Consider the following 18,712-nt stretch of genomic DNA (forward strand, 5'->3'; position numbering starts at 1 on the left):
GTGCGTGACATAAACGCGGTGCCCTGATCCGTGAGAATCTCCTTCGGGATTCCCACGCGGGAGATTAAACGAAACAGGGCGTCTGCCACACTCTTTGCCGAGATGTTGCGTAGCGCCACTGCCTCAGGATATCGTGTCGCGTAGTCCACTAAGACCAACGCGAAGCGATGTCCCCGTGCCGATCGTTCTAACAGCCCGATGAGGTCCATACCAATTCGCTCGAAGGGGACCTGCACTAGGGGAATAGGGCGCAATGGCGCTTTTGGGGTGGCCTGTGGGTTTACCAACTGACATTCCCGACAAGACGTGCACCACCTGCGCACGTTCTCGTGAATGCCCGGCCAAAAGAATAGGGTTGTTAGTCGATTCAGTGTTGCCGTTACTCCTAAGTGTCCCGCCATAGGATTACAGTGTGCCGCCTGGAAAAGCATTTCCCGACGGCTCCGAGGTACTAATAATTGGGTTGTATCTACTTTTGTCTGAGCGTCGCGGGTCACTCGATACAACCGATCCTTGATAATGGCAAAATATCGATGGGCTAGCAGGCGCTCAGGGTGGAGGACCTGCCCATCGATAGAACGGACCTGCAGCCACTTGCGGCACGAGTCCCGGAGCTGCTGTGCCAACACAAAGGGCCGGCCCGCTTCGCTCAGCTCCAGTGACCGGAAGCGCTGCCTGTGTTGTTCGGGGCTGAGGCCGACCCTCTGGAGGATGGCTCTTCTCAGGTCGGCATAGACCAGGAGGTTCGGGACGGGCAGTTGTTGTGCCGCCTTCTGGGCCTCCCCCGACAGCAGTGGGATCACCCGGACGGGCCAGCTGTCCACCGGCCACCCACACGCCTCGGCCGTCCTCTCAAATAAGTCCAGGAACGCCTCTGGGTCATCTGTGGACCCCATTTTCGCGAGCGGCATGTGGGGGACGGGGCCGGCGCTGGGGGAGGCCGCACCCATCCAACCCTCCCGGGCCAGCAAGCTCCGGAACAGCTCGCGGTCCTCCTGTTGGACCTGCATCATGGCCTGGAAGCGATGGTCATGGTCGGCTTGCAGATCCAGCAGGGCCTTATGATGTTCCTGATGCAGGCCCGCGAGCGATGTTATAATGTCCGCAAATGGCGTAGGCGATGGTCCTGACGGAGACTGCATGGCGGAGGTGTTCTCCTTCCTCCCGGGTTTCGGCACCAGTGTAGCAAGTTTCAGTGATCAAAGAGGAAGGAGACCGGGGTCGGCTTGCTGAGGCTCGAGGAAGATTTTATTATTTTTAAAAAGAAAACAAAACAGAAAACAAAGTCGCCCCACATGCGCATAAACACTCCCGTTAACGTTCGTTCACTCGTCCCTAAGGATTCACTTTCAGCGCTGCTGCTGCTGCGTCCTTCCCCGAATCCTCAGGTCTCTCGCCCTTCTCCGGATGTCGTGCGGCTTAAATACCGGTTCCCCATGCCAATCACTGCAACGAGATCCAGCTGTTACTTGTCTCTCACCTAAACCACTTACCACCGCTCGTTTCTTCATTCGCTCTCCCGTTGCAGACTTCGCTAAACCACGCTTCCCCCGCCACATGATGGTTTAAAGTTAAAGCGGCTTAATCATGGATTTGTTTTCAACCGTGTCAACTGGACTCTCATTCTGACAGCACCCATTAACTACAGATGATCCATTGGTGAGCAAGTTATGTAATACTAAATTTCTCCACATCTGTTCAGTGAAGAAATAAATCTACATCTGGGATGGCCTAAAGTGTGAGTAAATAATGAGCAAATTTTCATTTGAGTAAAAAAAAAAATCATGTAACAAACATAGTAAAAAAAAAATAAGTGACAACAGTACTGATCAATGTTGATTGTTTATTATGTCATAATGTTACCCTGCAGTATTCCAAAATAGTACATTTGAAAATAGAACAAAATACACACACGCATCCAGCAGACACTTTTAACCAAAGCGACTTACATTGAAGATAAACATCTGTTCAGTTGGCATTCCCTGGGAATCGAACCCATGACCTTACCGTTTCTACCATGTGCTACTATTCGAGCTACAGCAACTAATGGAGTTTTCGCCATAATGCAGAAGGCGAGAAAACCATCTCTTTAACTTTAAAGGTCGTTTTATTGTCACTTATTGGTCTGAACGTGGAGCTACAGTGCTCCATTTGCATCCTAATCTTCCATCGAAGGTTTAAAGGTTTCCGTCTTAATCTGCCAATATAATAAATTACTTCAAACGTATGAAGCCAAAGACACATTTCATCCAATCTGTCTGGGTGCTCAAATCACACTCTTTGAAACACACACACACACACACACGCAGGAAAAGAGAAGAGAGAGGAGAGGAGAGGAGAGGAGAGGAGAGGAGAGGAGAGGAGAGGAGAGAGGCTTGGGCATTCCCTCACATTCCACTTGACAGATCAGCGCGGTGAAGCTGCTCCTGTAGTGAGTGGAAGAACGACATTTCTCCTCCGCGCTTGAGGAGGATTCATCACAAGAACACAATGCAGGTGAGGAATCGATCTTACCTATATCCCTAACGGCTGTCTTTAAAAGAATAAATAAATAAATAAACTAACAATGTGGCATCAAGCGGCAAGTATAGAATCATATACGATATATTTAATTAATAAATAATATATATATCATTTATAATATATATAAATCTGCTTGCATTTATAATATTTTTGTTTTCCGATACGATCACTCGCTGTAGAGTGAAGAGACTGAGCTGATAGTTATATCGAACTGTAGCTCGCCTCGCGCGTCCCCAGAGCGCGTCAGGTCGCGGTGTCAATCATCGCGTCCGTTTAAGTTGGGTCGCACATAATGTGTATTATTATGTAGGCTTCAATTTATCATTATTATATCGGTTATGATGACTGACTCTCCACCTTACTTGTAGACTTCTAATAGAGATGCTTCTCGCGTGCGCGCTTCAAAGCCGCTGAGTGCCCCTGCAATGTAGTCTAATTCTCACGGGTGAAAAATCTCTTCAGATGGAAATGACATGCTCTTTTAGTGAAGAGGGGAAAACACGGGGAGTTAGAGGAATGAAAAGTTGTGCAAAAACATACGACTAGGTCGACTGAGGTCGCGTAAATTTAGAGAGAATTGCGCGCAAGCCTCTATAGATAAGAGGCTTATTCCCAGATTTGATTTATTTTCCCCTTTTTTCCCCCTCGATTTCATGTCCTGTTGGTTTGGGGAATCTAAGCACGCCTAATGTTTTGAGCGTTCTACGAAACCGAAATCCAGTTTGTTTCTCTTTTAATGATTGGGGTGATGTGCAGATTTTGCTTTGGACCTCAAGGATTATCTAATATGATGAACGGATGGCTTCATGCTGTTGACTCATGTTTGTGAGTCAGAGGGTTTCAAGCTGATCAGTTTTGAACCTTGTGGTGTATGATGGCTTCTAGCTGTGAGAATCCTTCTCACTCACCGCATGAAAGGTTTGACATTTAAAAGGTACAATCATTTGTTTATGTCAGCTTTGAAATAATTGTGCGGATTAAATTCTGTTATACTCCAGGGAGCAGTCCAGTGCGCTTCCTGAGAGCTTTGATCTAACATGTAAAAACTAGATTTGTCATTGTTTTCTGATGATAATGAGTAGTATGCTTTGTTTTGAGACAACTGATTTGTTTCTGAAGGGGGCAGAAATGGCAAAATATTCACGCATTAAGTGGGAGTCATCAGGTAGTTTTCAATCATTTTCTAAATGAATTACTCCTACATTTTTTGTTTCTGTCTTGATTTCTTCAATACTTCAGACTTGAGATAGTCAACCCCCAAAAATAACAATTATTTGAGCAGTTACCCTCAGATTGTCCCTTAAAATAGGTACAATTATCTGCCAGTGGGGTAAGTAAAATGCTCTCGTTTTAAGATTTTACTTACCCAACTGGCAAATAATTTAACTTGTTTTAATTAAAATGCAGACAGAGAGAGAGAGAGAGAGAGAGATGTGGTTTTGAAGAATGTTCATGATGCTGTTTTACATACAACAAAATCATATAATGCGCAGAAAGGATGAAATTGCCAAATGCAGTAACTACCAACCCTGGAACAGAGAGAATGGCTTCAGTTTTTATTCAGTTTTAATTTATTTGATTTAAACAGTTTGTTTTCTCTGAATTATAACAGTTGTCAAAACTCATCTATCACAGCACAGATCCTAATCTAAAATAGAGATATTTAAACTGGGGCCCAGGGTCCCTCATGGGGCCACAAGGAGTGCTAAGGTATTTATGGAATATTTTGGACGGGGTTGGGGTGGAGTTAACAAATATATATAAATAAATAAAAGTAATACAAATATATTGTAATACAATATTATGTAATATAATAGAAACTAAATATTTGACACATTTTTATTTCTAAAATACAAATTTTCACCGTATAAACTCCAGAATGGGGTTCCTCACATTTGGGTTTCAGGGTCATCTGAATGACTGAAAACCCCTGGTCTGACAGACATCATTTTGGTTATAACTCTTTTTGCCTCAACAGTGCAGCTCTCTAATCTTTCTTGCGGTTGCATATGTTGAGACTTGCTGGCTTAACGGCAGTTTGACAATGACAGAATCTACTGTGAAGTTCAGAATATTTTCATTTTTTATGTGAACTGTCATTTGCTTAAAAATATGACATTGGGCTTTGTGAGAGAGTGATTCTTCAGATTGTTTCTGCTCTATAAAGACTGTTTTAATTTTAATATCAATAATCAAAACATCTTTCATTTGTGTCCATAGATGTCATCAAATTGTATGTCAGGGCCATGTTGCCCTCAGTTACTGGGACATAGAAACCAAACACCATTCTTCAGCCATTCACACCAAATCAATTAGTATAGATTAGGTTCTTTCATTAAGGGTAATTCAATGTCCCCTCACACACACAACTGCACAGAGGCCTGGTCTCAATAGGGTCCAGGTGAGTGAGAAGCTGAATAATAAATAATTTGGGGTGGTGTGTAATCCATACTACTGCTAAAGTGAAAGGGGAAGGAAATGCCTGGAAAGGGGAACAGAACAGAGCCGCTGTGAACCGGAACTGGCGCTACCGACACCGGCAGGGATCATTTATCCTCTGATGAACATGATTGAAAGTGTTCGGTGTGAGGTCAGTGCTTTCCCCTCTGTTTACAAGCCAGCACATGTGTCATGAGGTAGCAACAGTGAATAAGATTGCTTCGGTGCTGTTTGAGGAACATGAAGCTTTAGAGCCACGTTATAGTCCTTTGATTAAACTGAAAGAGAACTTTCTTTTGGCCTGCTTCACCTGTAACTGAATTGGCTGGCTGCAGTGTGCTGTCTGGGCTCGCTTCTCTGAGTTTTAATCAGTCTGTGGCTCTGAATTTTAAGTCAGTGTAAGCTTAGAACCTGGAACAGTGATACATGCCACCCTGGATTAAACAAGAAACATAAATTGGAAGAATGTAGATGGAATACTAAACTTAGTATCAGCGAGTGCAGTTTAGGCCGGGGGGCCTCGTGAATTAATGTTGATGTTTTCAGTGTATGAGCAGTGAGATACGGTAAAGATGCAACACACTGTTAATTGATATTATTGATGATATTATAGGGCTATTTTACACACAGAACATGCACATGGCAAATAAACACAGTAGATGCTCAATAATTGAACAAATTAATATTATAACTACATTATAAAATGCTTCTTTCCTAGCCCAGATGGTGGCACAGACATGGCACAAGGCCTGGAGATGTATGATATAAGATTCATCAGCCATGTGTTACTAATTATGATAAATATGCTACTGTACTCAGATCAAACAAATAAAAATGTGTTGTGTTTTCACGTTAAAGCAAAATCTCCTTCGTCTGTTGACTTTTAATGTAGGAGGATCGACCTGCCGGCTGTTAGAAGTAGATGAGAAATGGTGCGTGTTCTCCATTGACTCTAACCTGTCCCTGTAGACCCATTATCAACAGACCTGCGCGTACAGCTGGGCAAAGACAGGATTCCAAAAGCATTATTGAAACAGGTTTTTTAAAAGTGTGCCATTCAATAAACAGTGTTCCTCAGAGAGGCACCATTTGCTTTGCATCAAATATGCATAGAGTTCAAACCAATAAACATATTTTGTTTCATGCATGTATATGTAGATTCTTAATGCATGTAAATATGTATATATTAACATACACACACACACACACACACACACACACACACACACACATATATATATACACACACACACATATAATCCTGAGGCAAAAGGATTCACAGTCCAAAAGAATGCAATTTCACCCTACCTACAATCACTGCCAGACCCAAGACTCAAACACACGAACTTTGGGTTACAAGTCCGCCTCTCTAACCATTATGCATGACTGCCCTACTGTATATGAACTAATTTTAATTTTTGGGTGAACCATCTCTTTATGTGAGTCTTATGATGGCAAATGTAATCTTTATGTAAAACTACAAAAAACAATTGTATACAGTATATAATTAAATTTCCAACAATAGCCAATATGATAAATAAATAATCTACTACGCCTGCCCTTAAATACATTTAGTACTGATATACAGTATTGTGGCTAAGTGAAAATGCTGGAGGACTTATGCATGCACAAATGGATGAAATCGCTTGGAGCCATTTGTGCATACAAACAAGGTACACTGCCCAAAACAATTGTTTTCACTGCCCCCAACTGTTCCCTGCAGCGACACACACTCATTCACACGCTCACACATACACTGTAATAAATAGATGTGCTCCCCTAGAAGACCTGCCATCCTACCCAGACATGCATATGGAGCTGCCATCCACCCACTCACAGATGCACCAGCTCCATAAAGCACATAGAAGCATGCGCTTTCTCTTTTCCCTCACTTCGCCGCCACAGAGACACGCAGCCACAAATAGCATCTCAGCACCTTCACACACCAAAGCTACACAACTCCCCTCCTGCTGACTAATAAGGGTTACTGTAGACATCCTCGTCCACTATTACAAGAGCGGAGGAACGTTAAGATGGATCTTTTCTGAAAAGGGCATTACTCCCTTTGTGTGGAATCACGGACGAGGCATTTCTCCGGAGGCAGGGGCACGCAGAGGCATCCGAACGTTTTATGAAAGAGGAGAGGAAGCTTTGAAATCAATCCCTTTTCTGTCCCTTTGTCCCTATCTGTGTGCCTCTAAATCTTCACCTTGGGAACAGCAAAGTCTGTTTTCTCTGTTTTCCGTCCAACTTTCGATCAGTCTCTCATTTAGGCCGACAAAACAATGCCAGACATCTCTCAATCCAATCAATCAGTGATCAGTTAGGATAAGGTCTTCTGAGATTCCAAGTCCACCATCAGGATTTAGAGGCTTTCCGTGTCAATTAATTTTGGCTAATCCTGAAGGACGGAGACAGATTGAAATAAACTTGTGCTATATAACAGAGTGGATGTTTCGTAAGGGGATTTTACAGGTTCCTAAAACCATTTGGAATCCAAAATGCCACCATTGTTGTTTTCTGGGAAACTGATTCTACCTAGAAGGGCTTTTCCCTTGAAGATTTTGCTATTAAATGTTTAATCTCAGAAAGGAGATGCTTTAATTTTTATATACATTATAGGGTTTGGGTGGTCCTGAGCTGGGATGATTGATGGAGCAGCATGCTTGTGGTAGATCAGAGGGATTATATAAGACACTGGATGTAACAAGGCAAAACTCACATTCTGCATTTGATATTTAGAGAAACACTGTGTCACTCTCATGTGGTAACAGATCCTGGGTACAGAGAGAACAGAGAGTCAGAGAAAGGAACCGGGGAAATTGTGTGCAGAAAAAGAGATAGGGAGGTTGTTTTTAGGAAAAGCAATACAGAAACTAGTGAAGAGGAGCAAGGAGGGTAAGATGAAGAGATATGGTATCTGGCATCAGGCGTGGGAGGACAGGAAGTGAGTCTGGGAAGAGAGAGATTGACAGCAAAAGATATTGAGCGGGAAAGGCAGATGGAGTTGGAGGCTGGAGCAGGTATCAGGAGGAATAAAGGAGAGGGAAATAGATCGCGGAAGATGGATAGATTATGTGTTACTTTCAGCTTTATTTTGTGAGTGTGAGTTTCTCTCTGCACAAAGAAGATGAGCGTAGTGTATCATTTACAGTACAGAGACTGATGGCAGGGATCGAGGAGCAGCAGGTGTGTGAGCTGATTGCGGGATCTTTCTCTTTGTCTCTCTGTCTCAGGGGAGAATGTGCACAGGGTGGTCTCAGCTAAAAATAAACTCCTACATGTCTGTGGGACTCATTCTGGAGCTTGAGGGCCCGTCATTTAAAGCTGCAACAAGTCAGGACTAGATGCCAATCAAAGTGAATAGTAATAGACTGATTTATCAGGCAGGCTACTTTTTAGCTCATTTGAAGAAAAACTTGGCTGATACTCATGCCAGCTCGAGCCGAAAAACACTAATCCTCAATATCTGGAAATTATTATTTTTTAGACAACCAATAAACAAACTTTAGCAACTGAATAAATGTAATAGGTCTGCAAATAGATTCATTAAATCAATATCAATAATTTGCGATTTGTTGTTCAAATGCATCTTTTTTGAGTTTCAGTAATATTAAAATTCTTAATTAAATTATAGTCAATATTGCTGATATTTAGTCCAACAGCACTGAGATTTTTTAGTGAATCTTTGAGCAAGATACATTGTTATGCCAATAGGTGGCAACATGTCAGTAAAGTGATTCAAAAATGCTGAATCATTCAAAAAAAAATGAAACCATATATCATGAGTCATTTAATCATTCACTTAACCAATTCGTTCAAAAATGCTGAATCTTTCAGAAACAAAACAAGTTATATGAATGAGTAATTGAATCATTCACTCAACTGATTGTTCAAAAGCTTGAAATCATTTGGATAGTAATACCCCTTCTGATTTCTGGGATACATGTGTCACAGTGTCTGGGTTGTGTTCCCTGGGTTTCCACTAGGTGTCCTCAGTTCCCACAGTGTTTATCATTTATCACTTCCTGTCTCCTTATTTGGTCACCTTCCTCCTTGTTTAGTTAATTGATTGTTCCCCACCTGTCTCCTGTTTCCCCATCATCCTTTTGTGTATTTATACCTGGTCTGTTTGAGTCTTAGTCACGGAGTCCTTGTTTAATGTTATATGTTAATTCATGTCCGTCAATGCCTTGCCTTGCCTTGCCTTGCCTTGTTTATGTTATGTTTGGATTTACCGGTTTTGACCCTGCCTGGACTGTGTATTCTCTTTGGATTTCCCTTTATTAAAGACGTACTCGCAATTGGTTCTCTCTCCTGTGTTTTCCATAACACCGAACGTGACAGAAGGACTCCGTCACTACAAGAGCCAGCGGTATGTCGGCTTATGTCTCCTCCCCAGCCACAGTGCGGGAGAGGAGTGGATTTGAGGGAACTCGCCTGGTGGTTTTCCGGGGAACCAGAGGAGGTCGCCGAGGAGGGAGTGGTCGAGAGGATATCCAGCACCGCTCTCAACCAGGGCCGCCCTTCGACCCGGGGCTCGTGTGGGATGGATTAGAGCCACCGTCTCACCATGGCGGACGGAGAGGAGAGAGGAAGCGCACGTCCGCCACAGTGGCGTCACTGCCCATGATGGCCGCTAGTCCAGCGCCACGAGGCAGGATGGACGCCAACACAGCACCGCAACCCAAGGCGATCACGAGTCCAGCGCCACGGTGCAAGATGGCCGCCAGCTCAGCGCCAACGCCCAAGAGGGCCGCTGACTCATTCTTGGACTATTTCGCTACGCTGTCCAAGATCCTAGAGATTCCCAAGACGGTTGACGTCATGGCTGCTGAGCCAGCGCCACAGCACAAGATGGCCGCCAGCCCAGAGCCACAGCACAAGATGGCCGCCAGCCCAGAGCCACAGCACAAGATGGCCGCCAGGCCAGAGCCACAGCACAAGATGGCCGCCAGCCCAGAGCCACAGCACAAGATGGCCGCCAGCCCAGCGCCACAGCACAAGATGGCCGCCAGCCCAGCGCCACAGCACAAGATGGCCACCAGCCCAGCGCCACAGCACAAGATGGCCGCCAGCCCAGCGCCACAGCACAAGATGGCCGCCAGCTTGCAACCACAGCACAAGATGGCCGACTCAACGCCTGAGTCTCCAGACAAGGTGTCACCGACTCGCCAAAATAGAGGGCGGAGGAGGAGGAGACAGGCGTCTACCGTTCCTCAAAGCCCAGAGGACGTTCCCGAGGCGGTGCCCGATGCTGTTCCGGAGACCGAGGCGGTGCCCGATGCCGAGGTGGTGCCCGATGCTGTTCCGGAGGCCGAGGCGGTGCCCGATGCTGTTCCGGAGGCCGAGGCGGTGCCCGATGCTGTTCCGGAGGCCGAGGCGGTGCCCGATGCTGTTCCGGAGGCCGAGGCGGTGCCCGATGCTGTTCCGGAGGCCGAGGCGGTGCCCGATGCCGAGGCGGTGCCCGATGCTGTTCCGGAGGCCGAGGCGGTGCCCGATGCTGTTCCGGAGGCCGAGGCGGTGCCCGATGCCGAGGCGGTGCCCGATGCTGTTCCGGAGGCCGAGGCGGTGCCCGATGCCGAGGCGATGCCCGATGCTGTTCCGGAGGCCGAGGCGGTGCCCGATGCTGTTCCGGAGGCCGAGGCGGTGCCCGATGCTGTTCCGGAGGCCGAGGCGGGGCCCGATGCTGTTCCGGAGGCCGAGGCGGTGCCCGATGCGGTTCCGGAGGCCGAGGCGGTGCCCGATGCCGAGGCGGTGCCCGATGCTGTTCCGGAGGCCGAGGCGGTGCCCGATGCCGAGGCGGTGCCCGATGCTGTTCCGGAGGCCGAGGCGGTGCCCGATGCCGAGGTGGAGGCCATTCCCGATGCGGTGTCCGAGGCCGCTCCCGATGCGGTGCCCGAGGCCGCTCCCGAGGCCGTGACCGAGGCAGTGCCCGAGTCCGTTCCAGAGGCGGTGCCCGAAGCCGAGGCGTCTCAAGTCTCCACAGGCAGTCCAGAGTTGAGTCAGGTTCCAGTTGACCCTCCAGAGGCGAGTCAGGGGCCAGTGAACTCTCCAGAGTCGAGTCAGGTGCCAGTGACCTCTCCAGAGTCAGGGCCAGTCACCGTTGAACTTTCAGAGTTAAGTCAAGTCACTGGGTGGTCTGCTGCTCCGCCCTGTTGGACTCCGGCATCGACCACAGGGGCGTGGTGGTCATCTGCTCCACCCTGGAGGACTCTGGCCTTGACCACAAGGGTGTGGTGGTCTTCCGCTCCGCCCTGGGGGGCTTCCGCTCTGACCACACGGACGTGGTGGTCTTCCGTTCCGCCCTGGGGGGCGTTTGCCCTGACTACACGGTTGTGGTGGTCTTCCGCTCCGCCCTGGAGGACTCTGGCCTTGACCACAAGGGTGTGGTGGTCTTCTGCTCTGCTCCCTGTTCCTTTCTGTTAGTCTGGCCCTCCGTCCCTCCCCCTGAGCCTCCACCTGTCCGCCTCCCTCCTGGTCTCTGTTTTGTGTCTGTCTTGGAGCGTCTGGGAGCCGCTCCTTAGTAAGGGGGTACTGTCACAGTGTCTGGGTTGTGTTCCCTGGGTTTCCACTAGGTGTCCTCAGTTCCCACAGTGTTTATCATTTATCACTTCCTGTCTCCTTATTTGGTCACCTTCCTCCTTGTTTAGTTAATTGATTGTTCCCCACCTGTCTCCTGTTTCCCCATCATCCTTTTGTGTATTTATACCTGGTCTGTTTGAGTCTTAGTCACGGAGTCCTTGTTTAATGTTATATGTTAATTCATGTCCGTCAATGCCTTGCCTTGCCTTGCCTTGTTTATGTTATGTTTGGATTTACCGGTTTTGACCCTGCCTGGACTGTGTATTCTCTTTGGATTTCCCTTTATTAAAGACGTACTCGCAATTGGTTCTCTCTCCTGTGTTTTCCATAACACCGAACGTGACAACATGCTGTGAATGTTTGCAACTATTTCTGTTTTTGAGGTAAGGCAATATTATGTCTAAAATGTAAGCTACCCAATATTAACTTATTGTTTTTCAGCCTTACTTAAAATGAAACCACACTGACATGTTGGTCTGAATATTAGCTTGTTATCTTGCTTGTTTGGTGTCACGTACATACATGCAATGGGATTAAAAATCTCATATTTATGATTAATAACCAGTCCGTATACATTATGTGGTTTTATCCCTTGATCACTTGAATGCTTAAAAATTGTTAGCAAGCTCTTATATAACAGTTGGAGTAATAGTTTGTTGTTGTTTAGATAGTTGAGCATGTTTATGTGGAGGGTGGTGAATATCTCATGCGTGATCTGAAGAAGCACTTACTGTATATCACAGAGCCCTTGACTTGTACTGAATAATTGATTCATCTAGCAGCATCCCTTCCTCACTTTCTCTCTCTCTCACTCCTTCTTAGTGTTTAAGGTGGAAGTCATAACAGCCCTTTGAAAGACTGAAGCCTTTAGGCTTGTCTTGAGTCGAAGGGGCTGTGGTGCGTTGAGGCGGAACATAAAAGCCGACCTTATATTACAAGATACAGCACTATGACTGATAAAGCCTGGCAGAGTAGAGCTATCTTTTATCATCTCCCCACTCCGCTATTCTTTGCCCTCCTCTGTCCATCATTAGGTTTTTTGTATTACAAATACAAAAAAAAAAAACACTTCACTTGGTTACTCAAGGGCTAGAGTTTCCTCTCAAGGACATGTTTGATGGAAGGAGATTGTCGTGACCATTAATTCCACATGCTCAAGCATCAGGTTCACCACGCATGATAACATTTGATGTTACATTTTACTGTAATGTCATCTGAAAGGCAACAGTGACCACCCACTTATTCATCCAGACATAATATAGTACTGCTAAAGTAAGGATCTATTCACATGAAACATGTTTTCGCAACCCACTGTGCTGCTTTTCCAGTGTGTACAATACATAGACTAGACAGATGTGTTTGACCGTTAAGCTCTCGTCTTTTGCTATGTCTTGCGCAAGACACGACGTCCTAAAAATACAATGGTTCCGTTAAAAGAAGTTCATCTTTAAAAAGACCTTTTTTTTTGTTTTTTGTTTTTGTTCCCTGTGTCTCATGTTTGTGTTCCAGTGCTCTGATTTTATTGGTAAACTTGTGTTGGACGGTTGAACTTGCATTTTGCTTCTTATGCTCATTCTCACAGGTTTCTGAAAATGCAGCACTCCAGATAAAATAAGTTGAATCCATACACACTGCATATCATTTTGTAAAGGTGGTTTTCAATACCTGAATTTTTTTGGCAGTTAATCCACCTTGAACAATGCGGTTGTCACTCCTGTAAATTACTCAACTGTGTGTATAGAACAAGATTAAGCTCTAAAAGGTCAAATGACAACCGAATAAAGCTGCAGTGTGTGCATGGTCACACAGTGCTTCATAGTTGTGGGTGGGCGTTTCCATGGTAACAGCGACCTGTCTGATTGATGAGCGCTTTTTAGAACTATGGGTAATGTAGTTTTTCCACTAGGAAATTGGATATTAAATGGGGTGAAAAAAGGAATCATGGTTTGTATTGTAGGTCAATCAATTTCTCTTTGTAGAAAATGAATGAACGTAGATTTAAACTTTTGCTTTCGTAACGGTACCATTTCCTTCTATACAACAATGTCGGATCAAGGAAAGTTGATGATACAAATGTAGTGATTGATTATATCATCAGAGAAAGGGAAAGGAAACTTCTTGCATGCTCTTAGACTTAACTGTCATTCTGCTCATGGAAGCTGACTCAAGAGCAGAGAACATTATGCATGTTTGATGGTGTTTTAATGGAGCACATGGTCTTCTCCAGCGGGTCGTCCTTCCCAGCACATGTGTGGCTCCACTCTCATTAATTATGTAGATTTACCCAGCATTTAATCTATATGTGGTCAATACTAAGCACTGATTACAACAGAAGGTTAAAGAGCACTGTCTTAGGTTTTAGCTCAGAATAGCGTACTACTTTTACTATTTTTGAAGTGTGCACAGTATGCTAATGTTTTGTGTGCTAACAATACCCTAAAGACCTTATACATAAGCAAAAATGTGCAGTAAACAACAGTACATAGTTGACAATGTCATTCGCTCGACTTCACCTTCCATTTCTCCCTCAGGCTTTAATTATACAGTCCTGCCTTTGTCTGCTTCCCTGGCATATTCTGAAATCCATCGTTTCCGGTGGTCGACGGCACCCTCAAATGCTGCTAGATCAATAATCGGTGTGGAATTAAAGTGTGCATGTGTTTGTGTCCAAGTATGTACCCATACACATGCCTGTGCTTGACAGCGAGTGTGAACTGAATAGTGTGTGTGTGTGTGTGTGTGTGTGTGTGTGTGGGGAGATGAAGAGCAAGGCAGACAGTGTTGGGTCAATTAGTGGGATCGAGAGAGATTATCATTGGCAAGTAGTATTACGATTATCCCACGGCTGAGGCATCATGGGAAGGTTTGGGAAAAAATTAACTGAGCGGATAGAGCTACTAAAAGCTCTGAATGGCCCACACATTTTTATTATGTGTTCGCTTCTCTTGACAATTTGTCTCCTGTCAAATTTAAATGAGCTTTATTTGCATGACTGTGTGGTTGCAAAATGTTGCAAAAGCATAAAAATAACCATTACAAGGCACTGACCGGGCGGCTTTTTCAGTATTCAGAAATACATTCAGTAATTTTAATGCACACTATTTTTGATTAATGAGGTTTCCCAAAGCCTGCCATCAGAATTTTTTTTTGGATCCTATGAAAGATTAATTTCCATGAATCAATCAGACTCAAAGCTTTGATATTTTTGCATCATCACAGTCTTAAAGTGGCATATAACATTTTTAAAAATGTTTTAGTAAATATTAATATTGTCTATATAAATATTGCTTTTTCATTTATTGATATATTAGTGAATCTAAAATGAAACTATTTAACTTTCATCCTTCTTTTGCTTTTACTACCCTTTAAAGTTTGATTCCTAGACACACTCATAGACATAGAAAAATAAATTATATATATATATATATATAAATATATATGTGTGTGTGTGTGTGTGTTTATAATATAAAAAAATATTTTATTTTTAATAAATAATGTATTTTTTTTTACTTTTTTATTCATCAAAGAAATTCGAAGAAAATATATAGCAGGGAAACAAGCATGTTTTAAACAATGATAATAAAAAAGTGAATGTTTCTTGAGCTGTAAATCAGCATATTTGAACAATTTCTGAATAATCATGTGACACTGAAGACTGGATCACTGATGCTGAAAATTGCACTTTACCATCACAGGAATATATTATGCCTTTATAAGAGTTAAATTGTAATATTATTCACCAAAATTACATTTTTACTGTTTTGATCTGCATGAGGACTAATCTTAAAAATCTTACTGACCCCAAACGTTTGAATGTATGTGTGATCAAATTCTGTAAATTCTGCAAAAGAAAGAACATATTTTAAAAAGTTGGCACGTTTGTATGTTGTCTGTTAGATTGGCTTTCTCACCAGTTGGGAAAGGTCTGAATAGTACAGTATTATGTTTTAATTCAGCAGAACAAATATGATGCCAATGTGTCTCTTTATACTAATTCAAAGTCATTCTAATACCTAATTTGCCATTTCTATCAGTAACCCAGTCATTAATCCCGACGACAGTTTTAATGTGGCGAGAGCAGCAGCTATTCCATTTTTAATTTAGCCGATTACGCTCACTGTCAGGATTGAACAGCCCCTCTTATCCAGCGTCTCACCACAGCAGCTGACTGATGTGTCATTTTCTTTGACAGTCTCTCTCTCACCTGGTATTTAGCTCAGCTTTATCTCTATAAGAGCCCTCTCAGGATGATGACGGGCTTCTTTGTGAGTTTATGAAGAGCGGCTCTCCAACCTCTACCTGCCATGCTCTTGTGTGTGCATGTAAAAGAGGCTTTTGTCTTACCATTTCCTGCTCTCTTGCTCTCTGCCGATCTTTTATTGATGGGGTTTTTATAAAGTTAGAGTCTGAATAATTGAGTGCCGAAAGAGGAATGAGTGGCGTTCTACTGTGCAGGAACGAGGTGAAGTACAGTATGTGTCGGGGCATTCCTTTAGTAAACAAGACCCGTCCTGGTTTTTAAAGCGTGATGGCGACAGCTGTTTCACCATGAGGTAATCACTAGAGGCTGGGGTTAAATTGGACTGGAATAATCCGGAACCACTTCCACCACCAAATTACATTTATGGTCATTTTATTTATCCATTCCATACATCTGTTTTCTTCAGTCCAGGTTTTGTTGGTTTCAAAACAGGTGATCCTGCAATGAGCTGAAATAACTCACAGGGGCTTTGAAATGCCACATTTTCCCGTTCAGTTGTTCAGATGTTCGTATTTCTTCTCACTTGCTTTCTTTCATCACCTATCAAAGGTCACCTGGGAATTAAACAGTGTGTTCAGTATTACATAACCCAATTACAGGCCCTTCCGGTCACTATTCTGCCGTGAGAATTGTTCTTTGGTGGAGAATGCAAATGGTGCATATTGCTGTGTAATTCAGTTTACTCGGCATTCCAGCGGATGATGTTGGCATAGCGAAAGCTCTGATGAGAAGTGAAGATCATGGAAGCAAAACACAAATCAGAAGTACAAAACAAGGGTTTGTTAAGAAAGATGTCAGATGACTTTGATATAAACCAAAAAGAGACTAGTTTTCCTTTGCTGTAAACAAAACTTGGTTCTCTCGAGATTAGCATATTCTCACTGGAACGCCTCTCTCTCGTGAACGTGATTATGTCAGTTAGCGGAAGCTAGAGATTAAGGTTTATAAATATGGATATTATTCTTACACAAATGCACTGATTCACTTCAAGGCCTTTATTAACCCCCTGGATGGAGCATGGAGTTCTTTTTATATCAGATATATGCACTTAAATCTTGACCAGTGTGTTAAGCCATTATAAAGCTTGGAAGAGCTAGGACATTTTTTTTTATAGAATTTCAGTTGTATTCATCTGAAAGAATAAAGTAATATACATATATGGCTTGAGCGTGTGTAATTCATGGGCTATGTTTTTCCCAATCATGTAGATTCTTTCCATAAAATTCTCCCAAAACAGTACTGTAAAACCAATACAGTATATTCAGTAACTGAACTGAGTGGCCAAATATGACAAAAAAATCAGCAATGCATTTGTTCCTCTCAGCTTTGCACAAACCTTCAATACGAGTGAGCAGCGCCTACAGAGTGCAAGCTTAAAGCAATGAGTCGCTCTTAATAACAACATAAGACATCTTCACACAGCACCCACAACGTGAGAGAAAACAATGCTAGTTTTTTTTTTTTTTAAACAAGACATAAGGCAGTTTCTTCAACACTGGAAATGTCAGCGAGTGTTGAGAGTATGTGATTAATAGTTAAGATCTGTTGCAACAGTGATGTAACCTTCTCTCTGTATTGTTGTGTGTGATTAATTTTTGATTGTCCAATCCTAGATAAACAAGTTACAACAGTGTGCAGATAATGGTCGGCTTGAAAGGTGCATTTGTTAACCTTATCGTTCAGTAGAAGCTATTTTTGCACGCAAGTATGTATTGGGACTGTCACAAGATATTTCTTCTGTTAGTGGGAAATGTAATCATGGTGTTCACTACGGCCATGTGAACCAATAATATGCTTTATGAAATCGCTGTTCAAAGCAATACTGATATGGCTTCAAAAACAACTGGTTTTCATTACTTGTTGAGATGCTGAAATGAATCTTGGTTGGAGTTAGTATTAATCAAAAAATGAAACGGAGGAATGCTGTGCAAGAAGGAGACATAAATCAAACTATAGTGTAACTATACATTCTCCCAAAATACCATAGTTAGTAGTGCATTTATTGTTACTACTTATTCTATAAAAATAAATAAATAAATAAATTCAAATGAAATCAACTGTCCAACTTTATGACGATTGTGGCTAGTGCCAAGTGACCAGTTTTATTGTGATAATAACAGGTATTTTGGTAGGAATTATAGTTGCTATGATAGAGTTTCGTTGTTGTTAGAGAAAACGTTTAACTCAACATACCATTTTATTCCAGTTTGAAATGTTACAGTCATATAACAGTCTCAGATGTTAAAAGTCCCTATATCTCATTTTTTATTTATAATAAGAACTCCTAGTTCTTATGATGTGACAATAACGGGATTTTAAGAAAGAGTGATATAATCTCTAAGGACAGATCATTTGATGACATAATTTCTGATTATGTCATAATCTGCCAGTGCTCTGTTGTGATGTCAGTGTGTCTGATGGAAGGGCACATTATATTTTTCATATGGTTTTAGTATTTTGGCAGCAAGCTAAGGTTTAGATTCAGAGCTTAATAGGAAATCTTTCTATGTTTTCCATATGTGCAACATGCCGCATGATAATTTATCATTTTGTGTGACGTATTGTGCTTTTTTTCCCGAAATAAACAACCCGAGGACTATAAAAGCTAATTTTAGATTCATAGACTGATGTAAACATAATTTATTCACATCTCCTTTGCAACAGCATGACAGCCTCCTGAAAATAAATATATATTGTGTTTAAGGTTTAAAATACATAAAAATGTGTTACTTCAACATTGCACTGTCATCACGGACTGACAAACTTTCCAAAACTGTATGACTTTTTACTTCTGCCGAACATAAAAGAAGATATTTAAATTAATGTCTCACTGTTTTTAACTATTTAAGTCAGTAGTAACCAAAACTGTTTGGTTACCAACATTCTTAAGAATATCATCTTTTA

The 18,712-nt window shown here is 42.9% G+C and overlaps 1 protein-coding gene across 2 annotated transcripts in view; it reads left to right on the forward strand.

Moving 5' to 3' along the window:
* Nucleotides 1-2,366: 2,366 nt before the first annotated feature.
* Nucleotides 2,367-18,712, forward strand: part of LOC132097571 (calsenilin-like) — a 66,107-nt gene continuing 49,761 nt past the window's right edge. For both annotated transcript variants that reach the window (XM_059503370.1, XM_059503371.1), the window contains exon 1: nt 2,367-2,496. In XM_059503370.1, the coding sequence (XP_059359353.1) occupies nt 2,491-2,496 (6 nt within the window). In that variant the 5' untranslated portion in view covers nt 2,367-2,490. The remainder of the gene's footprint in view (nt 2,497-18,712) is intronic.

This window comes from Carassius carassius, chromosome 21, assembly GCF_963082965.1.
Source record: "Carassius carassius chromosome 21, fCarCar2.1, whole genome shotgun sequence".
Lineage (NCBI taxonomy): Eukaryota > Metazoa > Chordata > Actinopteri > Cypriniformes > Cyprinidae > Carassius > Carassius carassius.